General features: G+C 40.9%; 1 protein-coding gene across 1 annotated transcript in view; it reads left to right on the top strand.

The window, feature by feature from the left end:
* The window catches only part of LOC139920147 (cadherin-6-like), a 40,603-nt gene extending 16,249 nt beyond the window's left edge, over positions 1–24,354 (top strand). Inside the window, exons 4-11 of the mRNA XM_071910080.2 lie at positions 715–888; positions 6,499–6,686; positions 10,001–10,251; positions 12,845–12,981; positions 14,452–14,573; positions 17,966–18,083; positions 19,630–19,881; positions 23,713–24,354. Of these exons, the coding sequence (XP_071766181.1) occupies positions 715–888; positions 6,499–6,686; positions 10,001–10,251; positions 12,845–12,981; positions 14,452–14,573; positions 17,966–18,083; positions 19,630–19,881; positions 23,713–24,260 (1,790 nt within the window). The 3' untranslated portion in view covers positions 24,261–24,354. The remainder of the gene's footprint in view (positions 1–714; positions 889–6,498; positions 6,687–10,000; positions 10,252–12,844; positions 12,982–14,451; positions 14,574–17,965; positions 18,084–19,629; positions 19,882–23,712) is intronic.
* Positions 24,355–24,560: the final 206 nt, after the last annotated feature.

The following is a 24,560-nucleotide window of genomic DNA, read 5'->3' as shown; positions in this document are numbered from 1 at the left end:
AACAGCAGTGAGCAAGTGCTCCATCCAGAGAAAGCTGGACTCACCAATGTTTGATCTTTTGGTTTACTGATGTCACCTTACAGGATTTCTGGGTGTTGAAGTCCTAAAAATCCAGTTACCTCTTGCTGCTATTTGGGGCCGCCAATGTGTGAAATTGCCTAGCGTAGCTTTAAATATCACTTGATACCAAGTATCAATCTAATCTGTTACTTTTATTGATGCAGACTTAGACCATCAGATTAGGGCCAGTGCAAGTTTTATAGAGATTACTAGATCTGACATCCCTATCCAGGTCACTTTTTTTGATACCACACATGGGTCTTGCTATAGGAGATTATTATTAGGAATATTCTGCAATAAAATACCATATTTTAGTCTGATGTTGGCTCAATTTCCAGTACCACTACCAAAATCATTATCAGGGTATCCCTAACCATGACATGCATACTAATGTAACAGGTGGGATATTCCTCTCTCCAGAGGCAAGAGCAAAACATACCTATTTTAGTGGTGAGATTCAGCAGTCATTTGTCCTTTGGAAATAGTGTTTTTATTTGGAAATGGCAAGTTCTGTGATCGCTCTATGATTCTATGAAGTTCAGAAAGTTCATTAAAAGTTGAAGAAAATGGAGTCATTTTGAAGACAAAACAATCTGAAATGAGGCAGAATACATAGTCGATTTTAAAAAAAAGCATGTGTTGGTTTTTTTTTAGGCGTGATCCGGACAGCCTTGGGTCCTGGGGACATGGACCGCGAGCAGAGGGAGCACTACCAGGTGGTGATCGAAGCCAAAGATATGGCCGGACAGAGAGGAGGGCTCACCGGGACCACCGTGGTCAACATCAGCCTCACCGACGTCAACGACAACCCTCCACGCTTCACTCAGAGTAAGACGACGGCAACGAAGGAGGAGGGATGGCACACAAATGATGAAACACTGAGTCACACACACACACACACACATGCATTAATTATAGATTTTAGGAGTATTGCGAGGCAAGATAACTAGTGTGTTTTTCCATACCTTGTTAAATATGAACAAGTCACCCACTGGCATCAAACGCACCACAACACTAATGATGGCTAGTAGAGTGCATTGTTGTTCGCAGGGATTGTTTCAGAGAAGTTTACTCGCTTGGGGTGATAATGAACATCGCTTGGTAGTGGCTTGCAGGCAAAAACAGACAATATGTGGAAACAGAGGTCATGGAATTACTGGAATGTCATGGAACTGAGAATGGAATTCCCTTTGAATCAATTCTGAGCCAACAACCATCACAAACACACCTCCTTTACATGTGAAAACCCACATGTGAATTCAAAGCACATGTGCTTTTTGGACACATTGTATTCTGACATCACATGACAGGTAAAATATGATTCGATCGATATCGATCGATATCGATTCATAAGTGACAACAGGTTTTTTGGGTTGTTTTTTTTTTCACAATCAAACATTTTTTCACATTTTCCACTGCCGTTACATATCACAATATTTGTTTCACATGTGAAAATGTAATTTCACATTTCACTCCCATACTCGTCCAACTCCACTAGCTTTCTGTCCACTACAGGATAACAGAATATATTATTATCATTATTAATATAAAGAGACCTAGCACGTGTTCACACATCAAAAGAAACATGTGTCCAACAAGTGCATGTGCTTTGAATTCACGTGGGTTTTCACATGTGCCTTTTTTTTGGAAGGGCTGGGACAATTTTAGGCCATGAAGATGCTGGACTGTAGACAGGGAAGCATGGTCTGATGACGCCCTGAGGCCGGACAAGTTGTCCATATTAAAGTTTTGTTGCAGCAGTTGAGCGCACAGGCTCCATTTCCATTTTCTTGACAGTTTTCAAACTTTAAAGGCCGCCTCGTCCTTCAAATCGTAAGCACAAAAATGAAGCTGCATAATGTGGCAGCTTTTCATCACAGTTCAAGAGGCTGTGTTATCACGTAGTAGTGTAGTGTGTGTGTGTGTGTGTGTGTGTGCGTGTGTGTGTGTGTGTGTGTGTGTGTCCAGCAGCAGTCTTCCAGTGCCTGTAGCAGTGTGAAAGAAGTGATTAAATTGTTGCTCTGTTGGCCTCGATCACACAAGTCATTCTGTCGTCTAATCCTGATTACATGAACACAGAACTTCCTTCCCTTCATTCTCTCCCTCTTGGGCTTTCTCTCGCTGTCTCTTCGGTCTTCTAATTCTCTTTTTCTCTCTCCATCTCTGCCTCTTTCTATCACATTCGGTGTGTCAGAGCATCCCCCCCCTCTCCTCCTCCCTTCCCACCCACCATTAGCACCCTTCACCCAGTGTTTCCCTCTCCAGTGCTGGGTGCAAATTGAGATCACCCTGGGATCTGGCGAACAGATTGCGTTTGGCATTATCATTCTGTCTAAGTCCCTCCGTAACACACACGCACACGCGCGCGCACACACACACACACACACACACACACACACTCTGGTCCATGCATGTCAAATCATTTCACTTCACACCAGGACTCCAATCAGTGATGTTGGTGTCGGAGCCAAGAGGCAACACAACCTCCAACCAGCCGGAAAGAGAAATGAGATGAAATCTGCTTCCATGTTCACCTCCAGGTTTCACCCACCTCCCATATAGAGTGAAAAGTATTGGAACAGTGAAGCGAAATTCGTTATTTTTCCTGACAAATACAGGTCAAATTTATCTCTGGCGGATAAATCAGTAAGACTCACAGGCAACACCGGCTGTAACTTTAAGAGACGACACTCTTACTTTGGGCTTAACCCATTCTCAGACTTTGTCCCTGCTGGCCAGCGTAAAATCTCTCTGACTGTGAGCCAGTCAAATCAAAGCAAACAAAGGCTCTGTATCACATAGGCTCCTGATTGGCTGCCTGTTATACTGCTCTACACAAAGCGGTAGCATCTAAACTTGAGCAAACTTTGACATAATGAAAAGAGTCACGTTTCTTTGGAAAATGTATATTCGTTATTTTGGCTGGTAGAACTTATTTATGGCAGGTAATTTTTTTTAGTTTATCGGAAAAAAAAATACCCAGAAACAAAAGCTGATATCCTGTACTTTGGTCTGAAATACAAATTTCATGAGTATGCAGCAAAGCTAAACAATTTAATTTACTTCCCTGTCACAATACATGCTTCTCACTGTAGATTTAGGGAGAAAGAAACAGCAACTATTATCTTTCTTTCTCCCTCTCCCAACGATATGTGTGTGCACATGAATGCATCTCTCTCTCTCTCTCTCTCTGCATCTCTCTCTCACTCACACACCCACACACACACACACACACACACAAACAAACGCACGCATAAACATACAAAAACAGTGGCAGGCTTAGTGCTGTCTAGCTGACAGGGTGTATGAAGCCTGCTGTGTCTCTGCAGCATATAATTACTCACACAAGTGGTTTATACACACCACTAGCTCTCTGAGATGGAGCACACACATACACACACACACACACACACACAATGACTAAGGGAGATATTCTGATATGAAACCGCCTCAGGTTCCTGTAGCAGAATGACGTCTAATTTGCATCAATTTACAGTAGGTGTGTTAGTGTGTTTGTGTGTATCGGCTTCATTCAGCGACTCAAGTGAGCTGATTTGTTATACAAGCTGAGGCTGTATTTGTATCACAATGAGGGAGAAAATTCTTAGCAACGGCCTGCTGCACTACCCAACAACCTGACGGCAAAACACAGTGATAGCGCTTATTTAGGAGAACAAAAGGATAGACCACGCTCACAAAAAAAACACATTTAAATGCTTTTTTGTTTTAATGATCGTCAGCAGTTTGACGGAGAGACGTTGTGTTCTAGCACTCGGCTTCCATCAGCATTTCCAGCGCTTGCGCTCCGTTTTTTTTCTGGACTGCCAACAGTTCTTTTGTTCTTCAGTATGTCTCCGTCTAACCTGGCCTTCTTTATGAAGTTTTAAGAGTTGGGCACGCTGTTGTTCCTCCACTCAGCATTTATTCAGACATTTCTGTCTGTTGATTGGCTTCAAGGAAAGCCAAACTCCTACTCTTTCTCAGTGTCTTCGTTTGTTGAGTTCTTGAGGTGCATGTATTTTCTATGGCTGTCCTTACCCATGTAGTGGTGGCAGTGTGGTCTAGAGGTTAGAAAAAACATCCTTTAAAGGTGCAATAAGTAAGGTTTTTCCTGTCCCATAGAACAAAATTACCATAATATATCTGTGGGGGTTGACAAGGTTTTTGATCAATAACACTGACACAACAATTACTTGGCCACTTGGCCAGATGTTGAGATTTCTGGCTTTCAAAACTCACTTTCCAGCCCGTACTCTGTCTTGGAACAAAAAAAATCCTAATTATAGGGGAGACCGGGTATAGTTGTACCACGGGATAGTTGTAACCCTTTCAATTCCTCCAATCATGAGCAAGCTAGAAATCAGGTGATCACATGTGTAGATGCTCCATTTAGTCCCAGGCCCACATATGAAAAGAAAAGAAGTTACAATCGAGCGAAAAGTGTTACAATCATCGGTCTCCCCTGTGGGTAAAGCAGTGATTGGGTGCTCCAATATTATGAAATCATTTTTGGTCACAGCCTACATTTTAGTTAACCCCACTCAATCACAGAACAGTGACTGTAACATTAACTCAGATTAGATTAGTTGAAACTTTAATGATCCCCTGTTGCAGAAGCAAATAGTAATAGGATACAGTAAAGAAGAATAGGATTTAAGTAAGAATAGAGACGTAAACAGGATGTAAAATAGCAGCAATAATATCAGTAGCAGCAGAACTTACTGAGACAGAAAGACAATGTGAGATTTGTGCATTATGAAGAAAGTGGTGAATTATAAAAATGATAAAAATATCTATATGTATTTGCAGTATATAATGAGAAGAATATGACCATATGAGAAAGACAATGGGCCTCATACAAGAACCACTCGTACGAACAGATTCGTTCTTAAATCACTCGTACGAGTGATTTAAGAGAACTTGCCGCATTCACCAATTTTCTCGTATTTAGAATTTTCTCTTAGGTACGAACAAAATGTACGAGTCGTCCAGACCTGTCGTACGAGTCAGGTACAATCAACCTGCTGTTCTCCAAAGCAAAAGAAAAAACTTTGTTGTTGACTAATGGATTGTGTCTCTGTCACTTTGAAGAAATTTTGAGTTTGAATATATAAATGACACTGTAGAGTAATGTATAATCATTTTTTCAAAAGAAGGTAGTTTGTAATTTATTTTACCAGAGCTGCATAAAATCTCATAAGTATCCATGTGGGTTACATAGTAGCCTATAAGTGCGCTCAATACAAAGACAAAACAAAAAACACTAATAATTGCCAGGTTATTTGACAAACACTCAGATGAGACAAAGGCAAGGTTAGATTGTATTGGGGGAAATACATTATAGAGGGAGATAAATCTGATTTAGGCTATTTCACTCCAGTTGATAACGTTAATGTGGGTAAGTGTAAGTGAATCTAAATTTAGGTCTTACCAGGTTGAGGTGCAAGTCGCTGTCCAGGGCAACATCCTCTGCTGAACACCTGACAGCCATATCGCCAATTATGGCAGGTATAGGCCTATTCTTTCATCTGTCTCTGTAACGGAGAATTCCTCTTGGCCCCCTCCTGTTACAGTCATGGATCGCCTTGCTTTTTGCATCTATTTTCATGTCAAGCCATTTCTTTTTTTATTTCTGTGACGGTGCCCTAACGACAAATCACTATAGTCCTATAATATTCCTATAATACTCCGATAGGGACTTAAGAGTGTCTGTGGTACTCAATAGTTAGTTTATAGTGACCTTATCTAATGGTATTTTTGTCTTCTGTAGCCTAGTATCACTATAATATTCCTATAGAGAATTATAGCTTTGTTGTGATATTTATTTAGTATTCATCTAAAATGTATAGAATACTATAGTTGTTTTTCATAAGGGAACACACAGACAACACTGCATTAACAGCACAAGTTATTTTTTCCCATTCCTTGGCTTTAGCAGGGCCTTTGATTCTACTATTGAATGATATTAAATATTATATGCTTTGGGTGACTTATTTCTGATAGTAGGACTTGCAGTAGAATTCTCCTTAGTCTTCCTGTCAGTTTTGACAGGCGTGAACGCGCGTTCATTTAGAACAGGTGCCATTCATCATGTTTACGCAGGTCATTTACGACAGTTTTCTGAAGATACGAGCGTTTGGTGAATCTGACGTGGCACACTCATACGAGTCCACCTCACGAAAAAAGTAAGAGAAATTTAAGATAAGAATACGAAAATGTTCTTGCATGAGGCCCATTGTGTAAAAGATGACAGCATATATACAGGATGGTATTCACATTAACAGCTCTACAGGAGGCCATACATACTGTATGTATAGAAGTGACTAGGCGTGTAGATACGAGTTGAGAAAACTCTACAGCTTCCAAATGTATGCTTCCCCTGCATGATATGGAATATGGCATACAGCTGACTATAAGAGTTGTTTTCTGTGTTATCAGGTATATACCAGTTCAGTGTTCCTGAGTCCTCCAAGTCCGGCACTCCGGTTGGCAGGATCCAAGCCACTGACAAGGACATTGGGAAGAACGCGGAGATGTTCTTCACCATCGTCAGCGGAGACGGCATGGACATGTTCGACATCTCCACCGACAAAGACACGCAGGAGGGAGTCATCACTGTCAGCAAGGTGAGAGGGAAGATCATCACTAATCTAAAAGCAGAATTTACAAAATGCTTTATAGGAAAGCATCAAAACAAGAATAATAAAGTACATAATGAGGAGTAAAAATAGGAAACAATCAACAGAAAATAGATTAACACAGGTTAAAGGAAAACGTGAAATAAATGATATAAAAAACATAAACAGCAACACAAGATTAAATTACAATGTGTATACTTGTCATTGGATAGCAGAGAAAAAAATGCATTTGCTTTCTTGATGCCCACTGTCAAATTAGGCTGACTTTTAATTATCTTGATGTTTTTCTCACACCGCTGGTGAAATCAAATAAATTCAAAAACAGTGATTCAGCAGATCCCACACTTTCTACTCATAAGGATCCTACCCACGTCGTCTGTTTTAGACTTACTGTTAAATATGCAAAGCCTGGGCATGCTTGACAGATGAAAGAAACCAAATTAAACTTATTCATCTTCACCTTCACACCCCCCATTCTGAGCCCTTTCAGCAGGCACTGATGCATAGGACTGGGACTTTTATACTACTGGATTTTTGAAATTATTCAGAATGTCCTTACAGAACATAGGTTTGCTGATGTAAAATCAGAAATGAGATTTAGAAATTCTTCTGTTCCTGTTGCTGACGCTGCCTCAGAAACTTTTGCAAGCCTCAACAAAGAACTAATGATATTCTGTCCGCATGATGCGAGATGAGGACAATATCCCAGGATTTCCTCAAGAAAGCCGAGGCATCACTTTAATTTTTCAGCAGCGCATGTTGAGCTGTTGTAGTGAATCTGTTTGAACGAGAGCACATTTCCGAATGAAACACTTAACATTCAGGCAACGTTGTCAAAGCAGCTGATGTCCCTGCAATCAAGTAGCAGATTTCATCAACATTGCTTCCAGGCATTTGCCAAACAAGTTTTTAATCTCAGCTGCATTAGGTTGATGTAAGACCTCCCTCAATAACAGCAGGTGCTGTTCTTTTCATCCTATCAACAACGTTCAGGCAGCCAATTGCACTCTCATTCTGACACAGTGCGATAAGTTGCTACAATTTTATCTAATTGTCAAACTGCTGTCTAACATGGCTTTGTTGAAAAGGTACTGTCCAAACAATGGTCCAATGTGGCTTTGTTGGAAAGGTCCGGTCCAAACAATGGTCCAATGTGGCTTTGTCGGAAAGGTCCGGTCCAAACAAAGGTCCAACGTGGCTTTGTCGGAAAGGTCCGGTCCAAACAATGGTCCAACGTGGCTTTGTCGGAAAGGTCCGGTCCAAACAAAGGTCCAACCTGGCTTTGTCGGAAAAGTACAGTTCAAACGAAGGTCCAACGTGGCTTTGTCGGAAAGGTCTGGTCCAAACAAAGGTCCAACCTGGCTTTGTCGGAAAGGTCCGGTCCAAACAAAGGTCCAACCTGGCTTTGTCGGAAAAGTACAGTTCAAACAATGGTCCAACGTGGCTTTGTCGGAAAGGTCCGGTCCAAACAAAGGTCCAACCTGGCTTTGTCGGAAAAGTACAGTTCAAACGAAGGTCCAACGTGGCTTTGTCGGAAAAGTCCGGTCCAAATGAAGGTCCAATGTGACTTTGTCGGAAAGGTCCGGTCCAAACAAAGGTCCAACCTGGCTTTGTCGGAAAAGTACAGTTCAAACAATGGTCCAACCTGGCTTTGTCGGAAAAGTACAGTTCAAACAATGGTCCAACCTGGCTTTGTCGGAAAGGTCCGGTCCAAACAAAGGTTCAACGTGGCTTTGTCGGAAAGGTACAGTTCAAACAAAGGTCCATACCCATAAAACCTTTCTTAAAATCTGTTCAGTGCATACAGTACATAATCATGTGTGATTGATTGATTAATTAAAGTAGGGCTACTTGTCACCCATTAGGACTAATTGTCATTATATTCCCTATATAGCATGCCATACACAAGAAGTATAGGCCTGTTTTCTTAAGATACAGGCTGTTCAAGTACCTGAGTCGGCAAAAAGCTAGGAACTTTTTCAAGTTTAAAGTTTATAAAAAACCCTGGATGTGGATTTTTTTCTCAAGCACAATTCTAAGAATAAAACTGGTTCCGGTTAATAAGGCCATTGATCTATTTCAACTATTTTAAAGCATAGAAGTGAAACTTGGTAATGTGCAACTTGTAATTGATGAATGTTCACTTGTAGTTTTTTAAATTCAGCTGACCTTGGTCACCAACTGAAAATGATTTTACTTTCAAGTTACAGCTGCAATCTAAGGTTATATTGTTATGAATTAAGCTGTCTCCACAGGCAATAAAACATATTCTAACAGATTTGAACCATGTCAGAAATAGAATGGTGTGTTAACAGCTTCATCAAACCAGATATGATCACAGGATGGGATTTTGCCAATTTTGCCTGCGGTTTAAATGCAGCCATCCTATCTGGAGCTTATTTGTAGAGAGTCAAGGCTGTCTTTCTTCCATTTCTCTTTTTTTTTTTACTTATTTCCTTTCTATATCCCTTACCCTCAGACTACAAACAGGGGTGGTCTGCAATTAGAAAATAGCCTCTCATCTCAAAGTTTCTCATAATTTTTGTCTCTGTATCTCTGTCCTCCAGCTCAACTTTAGATGAACTGTCTTAGCTCAACTATTCAGTTAAGGAGAAGCATGTAGTCCACACACCCTGATGTTTTTTCTTCAATATGACAATTGGACAATTGACATATTGTCCAATATGACATATGGAGTACGGAACAACTATGAAATTAGCTCAACAAAATGCATTTCTTTAGCCCAGTCCCCACATCGCCTCTTATCCAAGGACAACAACATACAATGCAATGACGACTTCAACAGTAGAATCAATAAGCCGAGTGAAGGGCAAGGAAAAGAACAAAAAATTAGAGTTAAGGAATAGAAGGGATTTTTTTATGAGAACAGATTAAAGTGAGAAGTGATGTGATTCAGTCTGGAGAGGGTGACATGAAGTACTTCTCGAAGAGGAGGGAGTAGACGTGTTCTTACACTGTAAATCCTGTTGTTGAAGCTCAACTGCTCAACTATCAATTGAAATAAGATAGAAAATAAAATAATTTCCTTGCTGGATTACAAGTAAAAGTAGTTTTCTCGTGCCATCAACCCTACTGTAAGCACGACTCTATATCAAATTCTGTTCCTTGTCTGCCCAGGCCCTAAAAACATGTTTTGCCATAATATTATACATTGCATCGTATTGTGAAAAAATGAGCATATCACCCCATTCCTAATAGATACCTTACCAATCCTCTAATTTGAGCTCAACTAAATTAGACCAATAAAATCTCTCCCATATTTCTATCCATTGCCCCTGCAGCCGCTGGATTATGAAAGGAAGCGTTCCTACACTGTAGAGATCCAGGTCCAGAACACCCAGGTGGACGCTCGCTTCCTGTCGGCCGGATCCAAGGACATGGCCACGGTTCGGATCGGCGTGGAGGACGTGGACGAGCCGCCGCTCTTCGACAAAGCTAGCTACGTGATGGACGTGAAGGAAGACGCGGCGGTGGGCGTGGCCGTGGGCTCGGTCAGCGCCTCAGACCCCGACGGAGCTCGCAGCCCGGTCAAGTAAAGCAAAACATCTAATTTCATTTAATTGTATACTGAAAAAACACTCTGAAAATAGTAGGGTACAAACCCACCCTTAATGCTAAAAACAAAAATGAAAATTTACTGATCACAGAAAATAGCAAAATAACAGATATGTGTCGTTTTGATTCATCACTTCCTGTATGGAGAAGATTTCCCACCAGTGACCATACAGAAGCCAGAATTTAATTTGGGCAAATAGAGTGAATCTACAGTGTCTCAATTAGTGGGGATGAGATGCTCTTCTCTGTTTTAGCCCCACTTCCTGGTATAGGCTGATAAGGCTGATACATAAAATCTTGTATAGTGCGGCTTTAAGGCCGCTATCACACTGAAAAACAGGATGCCTGCACAACTGCAGGCCAGTTAGCAGACTTGTGCAACTTTAGAAATCCCAGCAAAAGCATAGCACATCGAAGTTTGACCAAGTTCGACTTCAAATGCTCAATCCTCAATGCTCCAAAGTCTTGTGAAGAACCCTGATAACTCTGATCCATCTTTGGTGCTAAGCGCTCATTGCTGTGGATTTTTTTTTATTTTATTTATTTTGTCTCCAAAATTTGTTTCCCCTAAAAATTGTTTCCCCTGGCAACGCACACCAAGGACAAAACGAGGACACATCGCCAGGGGAAACAGTCTGAAATGTAAGAAAGCAGTAGAAAAATATGAACTAAATAGGTGGGAGAGTAATTGCTAGGATTGTATACCAAACAATATTTAGATACAGGGGTTATGTTCAGTACATACATAGTCCTACCAAGTAGGACTTACCAAAAAGTAAGGTCCTACTAAATATTTGTGTATATAAATATACAAAAGTTAAGTTGAAATATATGGATGATAGTGTGAAAAAATATGGATTACACCGTTATGAGTGTGTGAAACTGACATTAATTTAACTCTGGTAGGCAGGACAACACAACATTGGAGAAAGGAATTCAAACCAGGCAAATTGATGAGGAACACATTCCAATTAAAACAAGCATGGAACCATGGAGTGCTCTTAAAAAGGATGTATCATGAGGGGGCACACACACGCACACACACACACACATACACATACACATACACATACACACACAATTCCAATTACTCCCGTGTTTGTGCATTGTCCATGTTGACCGTACCATCTATCCACATTGTCTCGGTGAATTATTATTTTACCGTTCAGTGCTTTCTAATTATGATCAAGCCTCCATGTAGGTGCATTCAATGTCCAGCCCACTGAAATGTTATTAAGACAGCAACATGGAGGAAATGATACAGTGTGTGTGTGTGTGTGTGTGTGTGTGTATTTTGATTGGACTTGATTTCAATTTAACCAATTCAGGCATTGGATTTTCATATAGATTCATATATAGAGATTCATTAGCCATTTATGAATGAAATGATTGAGAATTAATGCTGTGTCACTAACAATTTATAGCAGTTTGACTTAACATTTTGAACTGAGTGGATAGTGAGTTGCAGCCAACCCTGTTCCAGGCGTTGAGGATGTTCATGTATGTCTTTTTCTGTGCACAGAGCAGTTTGCCTCCACTTTGACTGGCGAGGTAAAAAGACGGAGGCAAAGGCAGCTCAGGCTTATTATCTGCGGAATGTTGGGAGGCTGTGAATAGCTGCATTCAGCAACTAGTTCAAAAAGAGGGAAAGCTCACTGAGCAGTCAGCTGAAAAAAGTAGTCGTCCACAGACAGCGAAAAATGATTGTCCAGTAGCTGTAGTGTTTTGAATAGACTACAATAGGCTAGAATAGGAGTATAGAACAGAATGCAGCAGCTTCCAGTGCTGTACAATTATGTGATTCAAGCTGTTAGAATATCAAGGTTGACTTTTGTACACAGTCTGTTCTTTTTGTCCCAGTTTGAACATGACGGATCATAGTTTGTACCTCATTGGTGGTTTAGGTTTGTCCAGTTGTGGTTCAGAGTTTGAAAATGACTCAGAATCTAATTCTGATTTCTGATTTTGGTATCTATTTTGACAGACTCTATGACTATCTTAGATTCAGATTGTAGGGGAGAATGGGGTAAAATGAGACTTTTTTAAAAATATATATATTTGTGCTACTATGGCAAAATAAATGTACACTTATTTCAAACAATAATTGTCATGTATACCTTGAGGTGTTGGGCATCCTTGGAAATTTTTTTTTTTTTCTTTGTAGCTAATATAGTTTATCATGACCCATTAAAAAATCTTTACACAAAACTGCTTCACACTGCAACTCAGGCCCACAGTTATGCAAAGTGTATGACCTCATATTGTCCCTTACACAACCTAAAATGTATATATAATGACGAGTGAAAATCATCTACTTCTGTTTAGATGCAAGAATCATGATTATCTTTACCATGATGAAATCACTTGACAGCAAAAATAACAATTTTTGATCTGGTTCACTTCCTGCTTTCTGCATGCTCTCCTCCATCACAGATTCAGGGAAATTAAATATTCTTCCTAAATCTATGATCGCATGATTCATTTTGTGAATGGTTGCCTAGATACAAGGGGTAGTTCATCCCATCCACAGGCTCAACTTACCCCTTTCTCCCCCATATTGCTTTTTATAGGTACTCCATCGACCGTCGCACTGACATGGACCGCCTGTTCAACATCCATCCAGGGAATGGATCTGTCTTCCTGCTCAGAAGTCTGGACAGAGAGGAGACTGCCTGGCATAATATATCAGTCATTGCCACAGAGTTCAGTAAGTCCAACTGGGACTGGGATTAGTTACTGTGATGAAGTGATACATTGGCTATAACATGGATATAGAGTATTAATGTATGGAACTGGATAGAGTGCAGACTGCCTGGTACCACAACATATCAGTCACAGTCACTCAGAATTCAGCAGGTAGAAGTGAATTCAATGAGAAGTGTGATGCCACTAAATATAGTATGCAGGACCAGCTGAGTGAATACTCCATAGGTATGTAATGCATGATGCTAGGGTGAAACTATGAATTCCCTATCTATACAATATTTTGGCTTGATAATGTACTGATTCCTATCCATAGCATGCATGCATTAGAGATTTGATCAGCGTAATAACAAATAAACAGGAAACATTTGGAGAAACGCAGAAATCTCCTATAGAAATGAATGTGACAGTCGTGAACCAAAGTAACTGAAATCCTGAAATAACTTCCAACATCCATGATGTAGAGAAGGATTTTTCCATCTACAGGAGGCCATATTGCACTACATACCACTCATTGCCACAGACTTTACAATGCAAAGTGGAAGCCAAACACTTCCACAAGCAATATGAATTGTAGAAAAATGTGACATGGAAAAATCAATCATCCAATGCAGCTGCAGTAAAAACTAGCATCAGCAGGTGCAGTAACTTACGGTCCATCAGCTGGTCTATAAATATTACTACCAGAGGCATTTCAGACATGGCAGTTCAACAAGGACCTAATGAAAATCCTACAAGCTCTTAGACACATCAGAACATGGAGATGCTGGTGAGCAGAAAAAATGTAACCTCAGTAAGAAAGACAGACAGAGAAGCAGGGGAGAGGGAGATAAGAAAGAAATAAAGAAAGAAAGAAGAGAGAGAGATGCATTGTCTTGAGACCCAGATTTATGCAAACATATTGTGATACTGTTGTCATGTGCGTCCAAACTCATTGTCATAGAGACAAGTACTTTAAACGCATGTACTGTGACATTATAGGTTCGTCATATGGCAGCACCGCTCTCTCACCTGATTTCTTTTTACTACTATTTAATGAGACAGAAATACCACCATAATATTCTTTTAAAAAAAAATCTATTCTGTCATATGAGAAATTCATAATTGCATTTTGCTTTCATGGTTTTGCTTGACTTGAGACATGCTGTGAAAATTACAGGACTCTTTCAAAACCCGCTGCTTGGGCATCCATCTGAAAATGTTCTTTCTTTCTTTCTGAAAACTTAGCCTTTTGGTGCTGTGAAGTTTATGTTTAGGGTGGTAGCCGAGAGTTTTGGAGAAGCAGCTTGTGACCAGAAGGAGAAGAAGGAGAAAATGGAGGGAGCGGAACTGTGTGAATGTGAAACAGCATGTTGCTGGAAAAGAGAAAGCGCGCTCAGTCGACTCGCCCCGGATAAATACAGGTTGAAATAAAAATAGAACGTGTATTTAATGTTTTCCCATGTATCAAGCGTTACCTGTGTTCTTCTTGCAGACAACCCCCGTCAGACCAGCCATGTTCCAGTCTACGTCCGCCTGCTGGACATCAACGACAATGCTCCTACTTTTGCCACCGTCTATGAAACCTTCGTCTGTGAGAGGACAAAGGCCGGACAGGTACAATGTCTTAATCACATCAGAACTGATTAAAAGTTTGTTTTATTTCTTTTCGAATCCCTGGATTTGGTAAAGAAATTCCAAGATCCACTTTCTAATCACAATGTTAGATTTTGTTTTTGTTTCCAATAAACAAAAACTCCACCCTCAGATAACCTTACACTTTTATGTACCATCAGTCTATGATGTTCAATGCATTTCAGGAGTTGTTTTGTGATGAAGGGTTGTAATTTACTTTGCCTCAACTTACCTCATCTACTTCTACTTCAGTTAATGATTTCCTACATTTCCCAGAGTGCCTCCTTATCCTAACCCTAACTCTTGCTTTCAATCTAAGGTGGGTGTATGGGCCTATAAATCTAGCCAACTAGCCAGCTAGTTTATGAACAGTGGGGTGTGTCTATAACAGCCACGCCCCTTACTCAAAATGCAGCAGGTCTTGTGGCTGCATTGCATTCTGGTCTATTGAGGCTACTGTCGGTGGTCTCTCTGCCTCTTCTATGATGGATTTCTATGATTGTTGAACGTCGGTGCAAAAGGCGGCCCTAGAAAGAAGCCCTTACTCTTTGATTCTGAGGGACTGATTGCTGAAACATTTTCTGCTATCAAACTCCATTGTAGCTGCGCTGGAAATATCATAAATGTCATGTCGTCTACGTTTGGCTTGTTATTCAAGGGAATAAGAAAAATACACCACCAAACAACAAAATTGATCCAGAAATGCAAAGTACAATACATCACCAATAGCTTTCGGGTGGATTTTTCCTTTAACTTACACTGCTCATCCTTTTTCCTGATTTTGAGGGTTTTACTACAAAACAACTCTCACTTGCTTTGAAAACTGCCCCCATCCCATTTCCTGGTTATTTGTGTTACACAAATGATTTCCTCATTTAACTATCAGTCGGGACATTCATCATTTTTAATTAGCTTCCGCCTCAAGCTGCCTTATTTGCTGACATTACTGTCCCATGGGGAAGTTACTTTTGTTAGATATGTACTTCGTAAGATTGAATATTTTATCATACTAAAATCTAAATTTGAATGCAACATCTAATAACACTGAATGCTTAACAGCCAACGTTGTATATTCAATAAACAACACTCAATATAATTGTTTAATACATGTTTGATATGATCCACCATTCACATGTATGGGACTGAACCAATGTAATGAAAGCACACATGAGCTTACACATCCGCGTGCACATATACACACAGAGCGCCAAACTGTGAAGCTGATTGGCTGATTGCTCCTGCAGGCCATACAGTATCTTCTTCTCTGGTGGCTGATGAGCTAATCCGTCATGGAAGCTGTCACAAGCTTTCACACATCAAGCATTGTGCACAAATAGGGTGACACACACACACACACACACACACACAAATCAAATATATAATGCATGCATTAATACAATAAAAACACAAAAATGCATGTGCACACACACATAGGTTAAATATACACAAACCATGCATGTACAAACACAAATACGCACACTGCTTATACACACACAGAGCGTCAACTCATGTCATTCTTCAGTAAGGTGGCTTGCTGCCATTGGTCGCCTCACATCCCTGTCATTCTGCCATCTTGCCATCCTTTCATCCTTTCATTCTTCTGCCCTTTCATCTGTCCATCAATGTTAGTCATCATTATTTGTTCACTAGATATCCTTTGCTCCGTCCCTCAGGCTCTGGATTTGTTTGTTTGCTGTGTGTGTATTTGCATCTCTCTATGTATGTCTATGCATGTGTGTGTGTGTGTGTGTGTGTGTGTGCGCATGTGTGTCACCTTTGTGTTTTGCATTCGCAAGCCCATAGAAAATCCTCAAATCCACGAAGTCAACAAGATAATTATTGGCGCGGATCCTTGTTAAAGCCTTCAATCTCTCCGCTAGTGGCTCCCATTGGTTTTAATGAGGAACTCTTAACAATGCTAGCAAGCCGCTTTAAGCCGGTTAGGTGAAGTGCCAAGACAAAATCTGTTCCCCCACTTTGTTACAGTGTCAGGTGAAGAAATATCAACAGACTATAGTGCAAAGGAAAGAGGAAAATAAGTCTGGTTGCCATTCCACGACACTGTTTGATGCTTCTCATTCAAAGAGACGAGGGCTGAGAAATATGCAGTTCACCCTCGTTCCAATGGTGCCACTCAATGTGTGTGCATTGTATTTATTACTATAATCAGCCACACTGCCCGTCAAAAGTCAATACCTCATTGAATGTAATATGTTTTTCATTATCCTAAAGCCATTTTGATCTAAAGGCTTATGCTTAAATGCTTGAAATTTGTTTCTTAGACAAATATAAATAGAGAAGTTGATGCCTATGTATGAATTTCTTTCCAAAGCCTTTGCCTTTCCATCAAGGCAAAGGGCGGCTACTTTAAAGAATCTAAAATATAAGATAGTTTTGATTTGTTTAACACTTTTTTGGTCACTGCATAATTCCATTTGTGTTATTTCATACTTTTGATGTCTTTACTATTATTCTAAAATGTGGAAAGTAGTGAAAATTTTAAAAAAAATGTGGTGTCCCCAAGCTTTTGACAGGCAGTGTATGTCGATAGTGAAATTCAGCAGCTCACTGAAACAATTTTCAATAAATACGTTGTGTTTTCCCATAGATGTCCATGCATTTTAGAAATGCATTTTCAATTGTTTGGGCGTGGTCTGCAAGTCATGAAACGTTTTCTAACCGTGGAAGACAATGCCAGCTGTTAGTTTAGTTGTTTAAAATGGGGGAAAATGGAGACACAAACTTTCTTTAGGACACCAACAATCTGTTTGAAAGGTAATTTCTGTTCCAAGGCTCCATCTGTTGTCACTAACTCATGACTCAGATTAACTTTCGCACTAGTTTTACCCAAGCAATCTGTTTGGTCAACCCAATTCTAAGCCGATTTTGAAACCAGGAACAGCAAGTTGACTTTTTGATCATATCATGTTTATTTAAAATATCCCCAAAATGAATGCAGGATGTATATGATGTCAAAATCTACCACAAATCGGAAATATATGATGTATGTAATACGGAAATTATAAAAATATTATGTATTAGTTTTTCTACTTATACAATTGGGATGTAACTTTATCAATGTATTGCCGTTAGCACTGTCCTTATTCATATGGAATTTATTATTTTATCAATTTTGTTGACAGAGATATTGATGGCGTATTTAGAGCAGATGCCAGTGAACCTGATGTAATCTATACCATTCTGTTGACATCTTTGTCCAAAGCTTCTTACAGTATAGACAGTGCAGAAATGTGCAGTAATAAAATGAATGAAACCCCCGACCCTGGCAGTGTCTTTTTCAGCTCATTGATTGCTCTTCATTTAGTTCATGCCAATGGGCTGTACAAGCTAACAGATGTTGGTGTTTCTCGCAGCGTATCCAGACAGTGAGTGCTGTCGACGTGGACGAGCCGTCGGCGGGCCACAAGTTTTTCTTCAGCCTGGCTCCTGAGGGGACCTACCGCAGCAACTTCACTGTCCGCGACAATGGAGGTAGGAACAACTTCACCTCACCAGAAATAATATCATCTGGATTGGTTTCGATGGAGAGTGATCTAGTGGATACAGAGATGGGGACTCGAGTCAGACTCAAGTCACAATTTTCATTGCTTGAGACTTGATTTGATGCATGAAGAAAAGACTTGAGCGTTAACTTGACTTGGGTTCTGGTGACTTGGGACTTGACTTTGACTTGTACTTTGATGACTTGAAAAGGTTTCTAAAGTCTTGACAAAAGATCTTGTGTTTGTGTAAATTACTTTGATTGAAAGGGATGAGATTTGTTCCAGCAGATGACTGAATTTAAATTCTGTTTTCTGAATTTGTATGGAATGACTGATTTTAAGTTGATTATAGAAATACAACTCATGATGCACTTATCAAGTTGCATTGAAAAGTCTTAGATATTTAGTTTTCTTTAAGATATTAAATTGATACTGGACTCTTGATTTGTTCTGACTTGACTTGCTGTTCTACATTTAGACTTGAGATTTGACTTGATACTTGTGAGACTGACTTGGGACTCGAGCAAAATTGACTTAGTCACACCTCTGAGTGGCTATCTAGTTGAAGGCTGTCTGCATTTGGTCAATACTGGTAGAGCCAGCTGATTTGGGTAGGATGGCCAGCCACTACCCCCCGACTAGTTTCTGGTTGACTAGCATGTCTTCACTTCCCCTTTGGGAGAGAGTTGTTCATGTTTACATACTAGCATCAATTAAACTAGTCTAGGCCATAGGTGTAACATGTTCTACACGTGACAGATTAAGAAAAGAGAGATACAGCACACAAGAAAAATTTGTGATGAAAAAACAAATCTGCAGCAGGACAAACCCTAACAACATATCCATTTGTAAACTGATTTGTGAAGACTTTAACACTTTTCTATCTGCACCATGGCCCCAAAATTAATGACCCCAGTTAACAAGGGTTAGGGTTACAATATAACAATGAAAAATCAAATCAAATCAGTAATAATAAGAGGCCATATTGCACTACATATCACTCAATGCCACAAAGTTTACACTGCAGAGTGGATTGATAGATGTAATAAGTAGTGTGTTGGAGGCACGCACAACAGAGGGTCTTAAACTTGTTCAATGGAACCCAAATGAACAAGTGAAAACTAGCTTAGCATTAGTTACATACATACTAACGTTATTGCTAGCATACACTTAGCAAGGCCTACTACACTAACGTAACATCCTCAACAAAGGATTAATCCCACTTACAATGAAGTCCAACAAACAATAAGCAAAACCTGAATCAAACAATCTAATGTAAAATTACCTTATCAGGAAACTAGGGAACTTGAAGTGAATCTTCTACTAGCTAGCCAAACAATTGTAGAGAAATGTGAAATGGAATCTTCCAAACCGCAGTTCAACAAGGACCTAATGAAAATCCTACAGGCTCTTACACACATCAGCACATGCAGATGGTGAACCTTCTGGCAAGCATTAAAATAAGTAGGAGGTAGAAGCAGGTAGCACGCAGATTCTTAACTGAACTTTCTACTTTACTGCGTTCCCCAATCCAGATAACACCGCTGGCATCCTGACGCGTCGAGCCAGCTACAGCCGCCTTCACCAGAGCGTCTACCTGGTTCCCGTGGTGATCACTGACGGTGACTACCCCATGCAGAGCAGCACCGGGACGCTCACCGTACGGGTTTGTACCTGCGACCGCGATGGCAATATGGAACTGTGCAACACCGAGGCCCTGACCAGCTCCGCCGGCCTCAGCACCGGAGCTCTAATTGCCATCCTCCTCTGTGCCATCATACTGCTGAGTAAGTGGGGGAAATATGCTATATCTGCATGTGTGTGTGTGTGTGTGTTTGTGTGCTTGAAAAGCACTTAATTTCAATTTTTTGGCATGAAAATGGTCAAATTTACAGATACTGAATATTGGCACTACATATTGGCGATCAGCAGCTTCAATCTGAGAAATATCAATGTTGGCTTTTAAAGACCCATATCAAACCGTGGTGTTCGTGGTGTATATATTGACGGCATTGTGTGTGTGTGTGTGCGTGTGCGCGCGGTATGCAACATGTACGTATGATCACTCTCTGCCCACTGCAGTGATTCCCAGAATTCATCATCAGTAACCAGTCGCTCTATACAGCATCTTAAACACAACCAGCCCCTCTCCTATATCATCTGCTGTAATGGAAAACAATGTTGGATCAGTGCTCCAATATGCTGCTGCTCGCAGGAATCAAGCCCCATATGGAAATGAATGCATCTCATCTGCCACCACATCCCCACTTATCCTCTTATTCATGCAGCGGTCACAGTCCGATGGGCTGCTGGGAAAATGAATACATATTTATGTCTCTGAAAGTGCAGTCATTGCAGACTTAGTTAGTGGGGACACACACACACACACTCACACGCACACAGAAATATATGGAAATACACACACAGGAGGAAGGCAGTGCTGTAATACAGTGTCCACTGTTGCATGAGTGCAGAGAGGAGATGAGAGCAACCAGCCCTGAACAGCCTTGACACTCTCTCTCTCTCTCTCTCTCTCACACACACACACACACACACACACACACACACATGCACTGAGTATGCTCACAAGCACAGTAATAATTAGATCTTAACCCGATTAAGGCAATACTGACTATTGAAATTGTCATATTAACGCCTTTATCTGCTTAATCTTAATCGGAGTACAGTCATAATCAGAGTAAGTGGTTAACACACCTAAATTTCTGCTCAATATTTTCATTTGGGGCATCTTGTAAACATCTCAGTCAGAGACTGAGATCACGAGACGTACTGATCCAGATGTTGTATTTCCATGTTGCATGATAGCATCTTCTGCTTTTGGAAAGGATTGCAAATAAGAGTGCGTTCACAGCAAGCATATTTGGAGCGGTTTACTTGAACTCTGGAGCGTTTCCTCCTTTAGTGAGGTTCGGTTGGCCAGGTGGGAACAATGCCATTCGAACTCTGCTGGCACCAAATAACCACACTGAGACACCTGAGACCTGCGGGTCTCAGTCCCCTTCCAAGAGAACTGAGGTGTGGCTCGTTAGGAGTGAGAACATAATCCAACCGACTACAGGAATTTTATTTAGTTTATGGGTATAAGTAGACGGATGTTTATATGTGATTGCCAGCAGTTCCTCATGCTTGGAAAGCCTAGCAGAGCAAAATGAAGCGAGGGCAAACTGCAGCCTGGACTGATGCTCATATTCAGCTATTTCTTCATGTGTTCTTAACTGGTATGAACACCAGAGAAGGTCAATTGCAGCAAACGCACAAGCAAGTTGCAAATAAAACAAGTCCATCACGCCTAGCTAAAGTTACAAAGAAATGCTGGGGAAACCAGTTGTCATGCTGATTCCTTTAGGCCGATTATTAAATGAATCCATGTAAATGGCGGTTATGAGGTTAATATTGTGTCGAACCATGTTAATGTTTTCATCAAAATACTGGCTTAAGTATGCTAAGAGTATTGGTCTGCATGTAAACATACCATCGCTTTGTTTTACCTTCATTTCTCCCACTTTTTTCCCCATTTGGTCTCTGCCTCTGTCTGTCTTACCCGTTATGTCTTTGTCTTTTATGCCTGTCCCTATCCATAACTGTCTTTTTCTGTCCCTTTCCATCTTTATCTGTCCATCTGTATCTCTCTCTGTCTCTCTTTCTTTCTCTGCCTTAGTTTTTCTAATTCCTTTTCAGGATTTTGTAATTCTCTCGCTCACATCAAAGTTCATGCTCTTCTGCTCTTTTCCAGTCATTTCATGCTGTAATTTGTGGCGCTATGCATTATCGGTTATTTCAGTTCCCTGACCTTAACTCCGCCTCTGCTCTTTCTTGTTGCCGCTGTGCTGTTATTTGATTTAAATTCAAACTGGCCTGCACGGGCTTAACCAATCAAATGTTCTGCATGATTATTTATGGCTGAGCCCTCTCTGAAATCAAAGGCTGCTATCCCTCGTGTCTTCCTGTGACCGGGGTGTACAGCCCACATGTTTTCCAGTCATTTTGGGATATACTGTATCTGTACCTTGTTAAACCTGCAATAAGCGATATCAGACCTTATAACCAATCCTGAAACTAATGTGTGCTATGTGGACATTTCATTGAGACATAATGATATAAACCAATATCTACACAGCAGCCAGCTGTGTTGCTGTTTTCACCTCTTTTCTAAAGCTTGTTGTCAAATTCTGCTCCGGAATGAAGCTCCTCCCATTCAGTTGCTTTACATTTTTTTAAAACTAGCTTGCCACCTCCCTCATTGTTTAAAAGCAGCCTTGTTGGACATGTAACCTTCAGCGGGAGACAGATCTGGCAAAGCGAGACTGAACCGGTGACACAGGTACGTTTAGCTTAGCTGTTAGCCTTTATGCACGGTCCTTCGCTAGGTTTGTCCTTAGGGGCCTCCGTTGTCCAGTACCTTTGCTGTGTTTTAGTTACAAATGTGTTGCAGTTTCTGTCACCCTCTGGTGGTTGGAAAATCGCTTATTGCAGCTTTAAGTCGTCCACGTGTCAATCTGCGTCAAGATAAGCCATGATATGATGCATATCATCACTTACAATATGTCGACACCGAATCTACATTCATTACATTTGGAGGAAGATGCTGCCGTATGTTTACATTTGCAGCAGAGAATTAAAGCAGACTACAAACTCGTCAGCTGCTCTCACATGTGTCCACCCACTGTTGTATTTCCTATTCCATGATGAAATTGGAGTGGGTAAAACAAACAAAAAACAAAAAAAATACACTGTATGGTGTGATGGAGGCGTTTTAATTAAAGGTCAAAATTATCTCAAACATGATATCTTGGACACCACTGGTCCGATTTTGATGACTCTTGGAGGGACGATGCATTTTGTCAGTGTGTTCTGGTGTTTAAAGAATGACACTGATTAGCCTGAGGGAGGGACAATACAGTAATTAAAGGTCAAAATTTAAAACTTTGAAAGGCCATAACTACTACATTACCGGATCCATTTTGATGAAACTTGGGCGGATGATGCATCTTGTTACTGATTGGCCCAAGATGTTCCTGCATCATTTGTGGCGACATTTTTACTTTTTACTGTTACTATTTTACTTTCTATACTAGTTACAACTTTATTATCTCTCTTCTCATTTACCACGGTACTGTAGTGTTTCCTAACCTCTCTCCAAATATACACTGCCCATCAAAAGTTTGGGGACACCACATTTTTCTTTATTTTTTTTACTATTTTCCACATTTCAGAATAATAGTGAAGACAAGTATGAAATAACACAAATAGAATTATGCAGTGACCAAAAAAGTGATTGTGACAAATCAAAACTATCTTATATTTTAGATTCTTTAAAGCAGCCACCCTTTGCCTTGATGGAAAGGCAAAGGCTTTGGAAAGAAATTCATACATTAGGCATCAACTTTACTGTTTATATTTGTCTAAGAAACAAATTTCAAGCATTTAAGCATAAGCCTTTAGATCAAAATGGCTTTAAGATAATGAAAAACACAGTACATTCAATCAGGTGTCCACAAACTTTTGACGGGCAGGGTATATTCCCATCTCTGCCCTTTTCTCCAGTGACAGCTGCACTGTAAAATTGTCTAAGCTCTTTCCGCTCTTCTCTCCTGCAGTGATCGTGGTTCTGTTCACGGCATTAAAACGCCAAAGGAAGCAGGAGCCTCTGATCATCTCCAAGGAGGACGTCCGGGACAATGTGGTGAGCTACGACGACGAGGGAGGAGGTGAGGAGGACACCCAGGCCTTCGACATCGGAGCGCTGCGACACCCGGAAGCCGCCGCCGCCTTGGAGGAATCCGCCAAACAGAGGCGCGACATCATCCCCACCGACACCCTGCTGTACCCGCCGCTCCGCCGGGCCGCCGCCACCGCCTCCGGCCTCATCATACCGCAGGTCAGCATGGCGTCGCGGGATAACGCGGACGTACGCGAGTTCATCAACCAGAGAGTGCTGGAAAATGACTGTAACCCGACGGCGCCGCCCTACGACTCGCTGGCCACCTACGCCTACGAGGGGACGAGTTCGGTGGCCGAGTCGCTGAGCTCGCTGGGCTCCGCGTCGTCCGAGGCCGAGCAGGACTACCACTACCTGAGTGACTGGGGGCCCAGGTTCAGGAAACTAGCTGACCTGTATGGGGCGGAGGACAGCGATTTCTGCTAACAAAGACACACACAAACAAGTACGCCAAGCCACACACACATTTCCATATCAAACGCAGGCTCAGGAAACTTTCTGACCAATACATAATGGACAAACTTTGTTAAGAAAATGCAAGGAAATTCAAAAACAGTCACCTAGAGCCACGTTTGCTTGCGCCAAACACACAGACACACATCCACACGCTCAGTTCAAACACAGACACACACATCCACATGGTGAACTGCCAAATGTCCTGGCAGATGGTGATTTCTCTCTAACAGGATGCAGGACCCAAACACTGGCCATTCAAGGAAACCCTCT

Source organism: Centroberyx gerrardi, chromosome 13 (assembly GCF_048128805.1).
Source record: "Centroberyx gerrardi isolate f3 chromosome 13, fCenGer3.hap1.cur.20231027, whole genome shotgun sequence".
Taxonomy (NCBI): domain Eukaryota; kingdom Metazoa; phylum Chordata; class Actinopteri; order Beryciformes; family Berycidae; genus Centroberyx; species Centroberyx gerrardi.
This window is presented reverse-complemented; position numbering and strand designations above follow the sequence as displayed.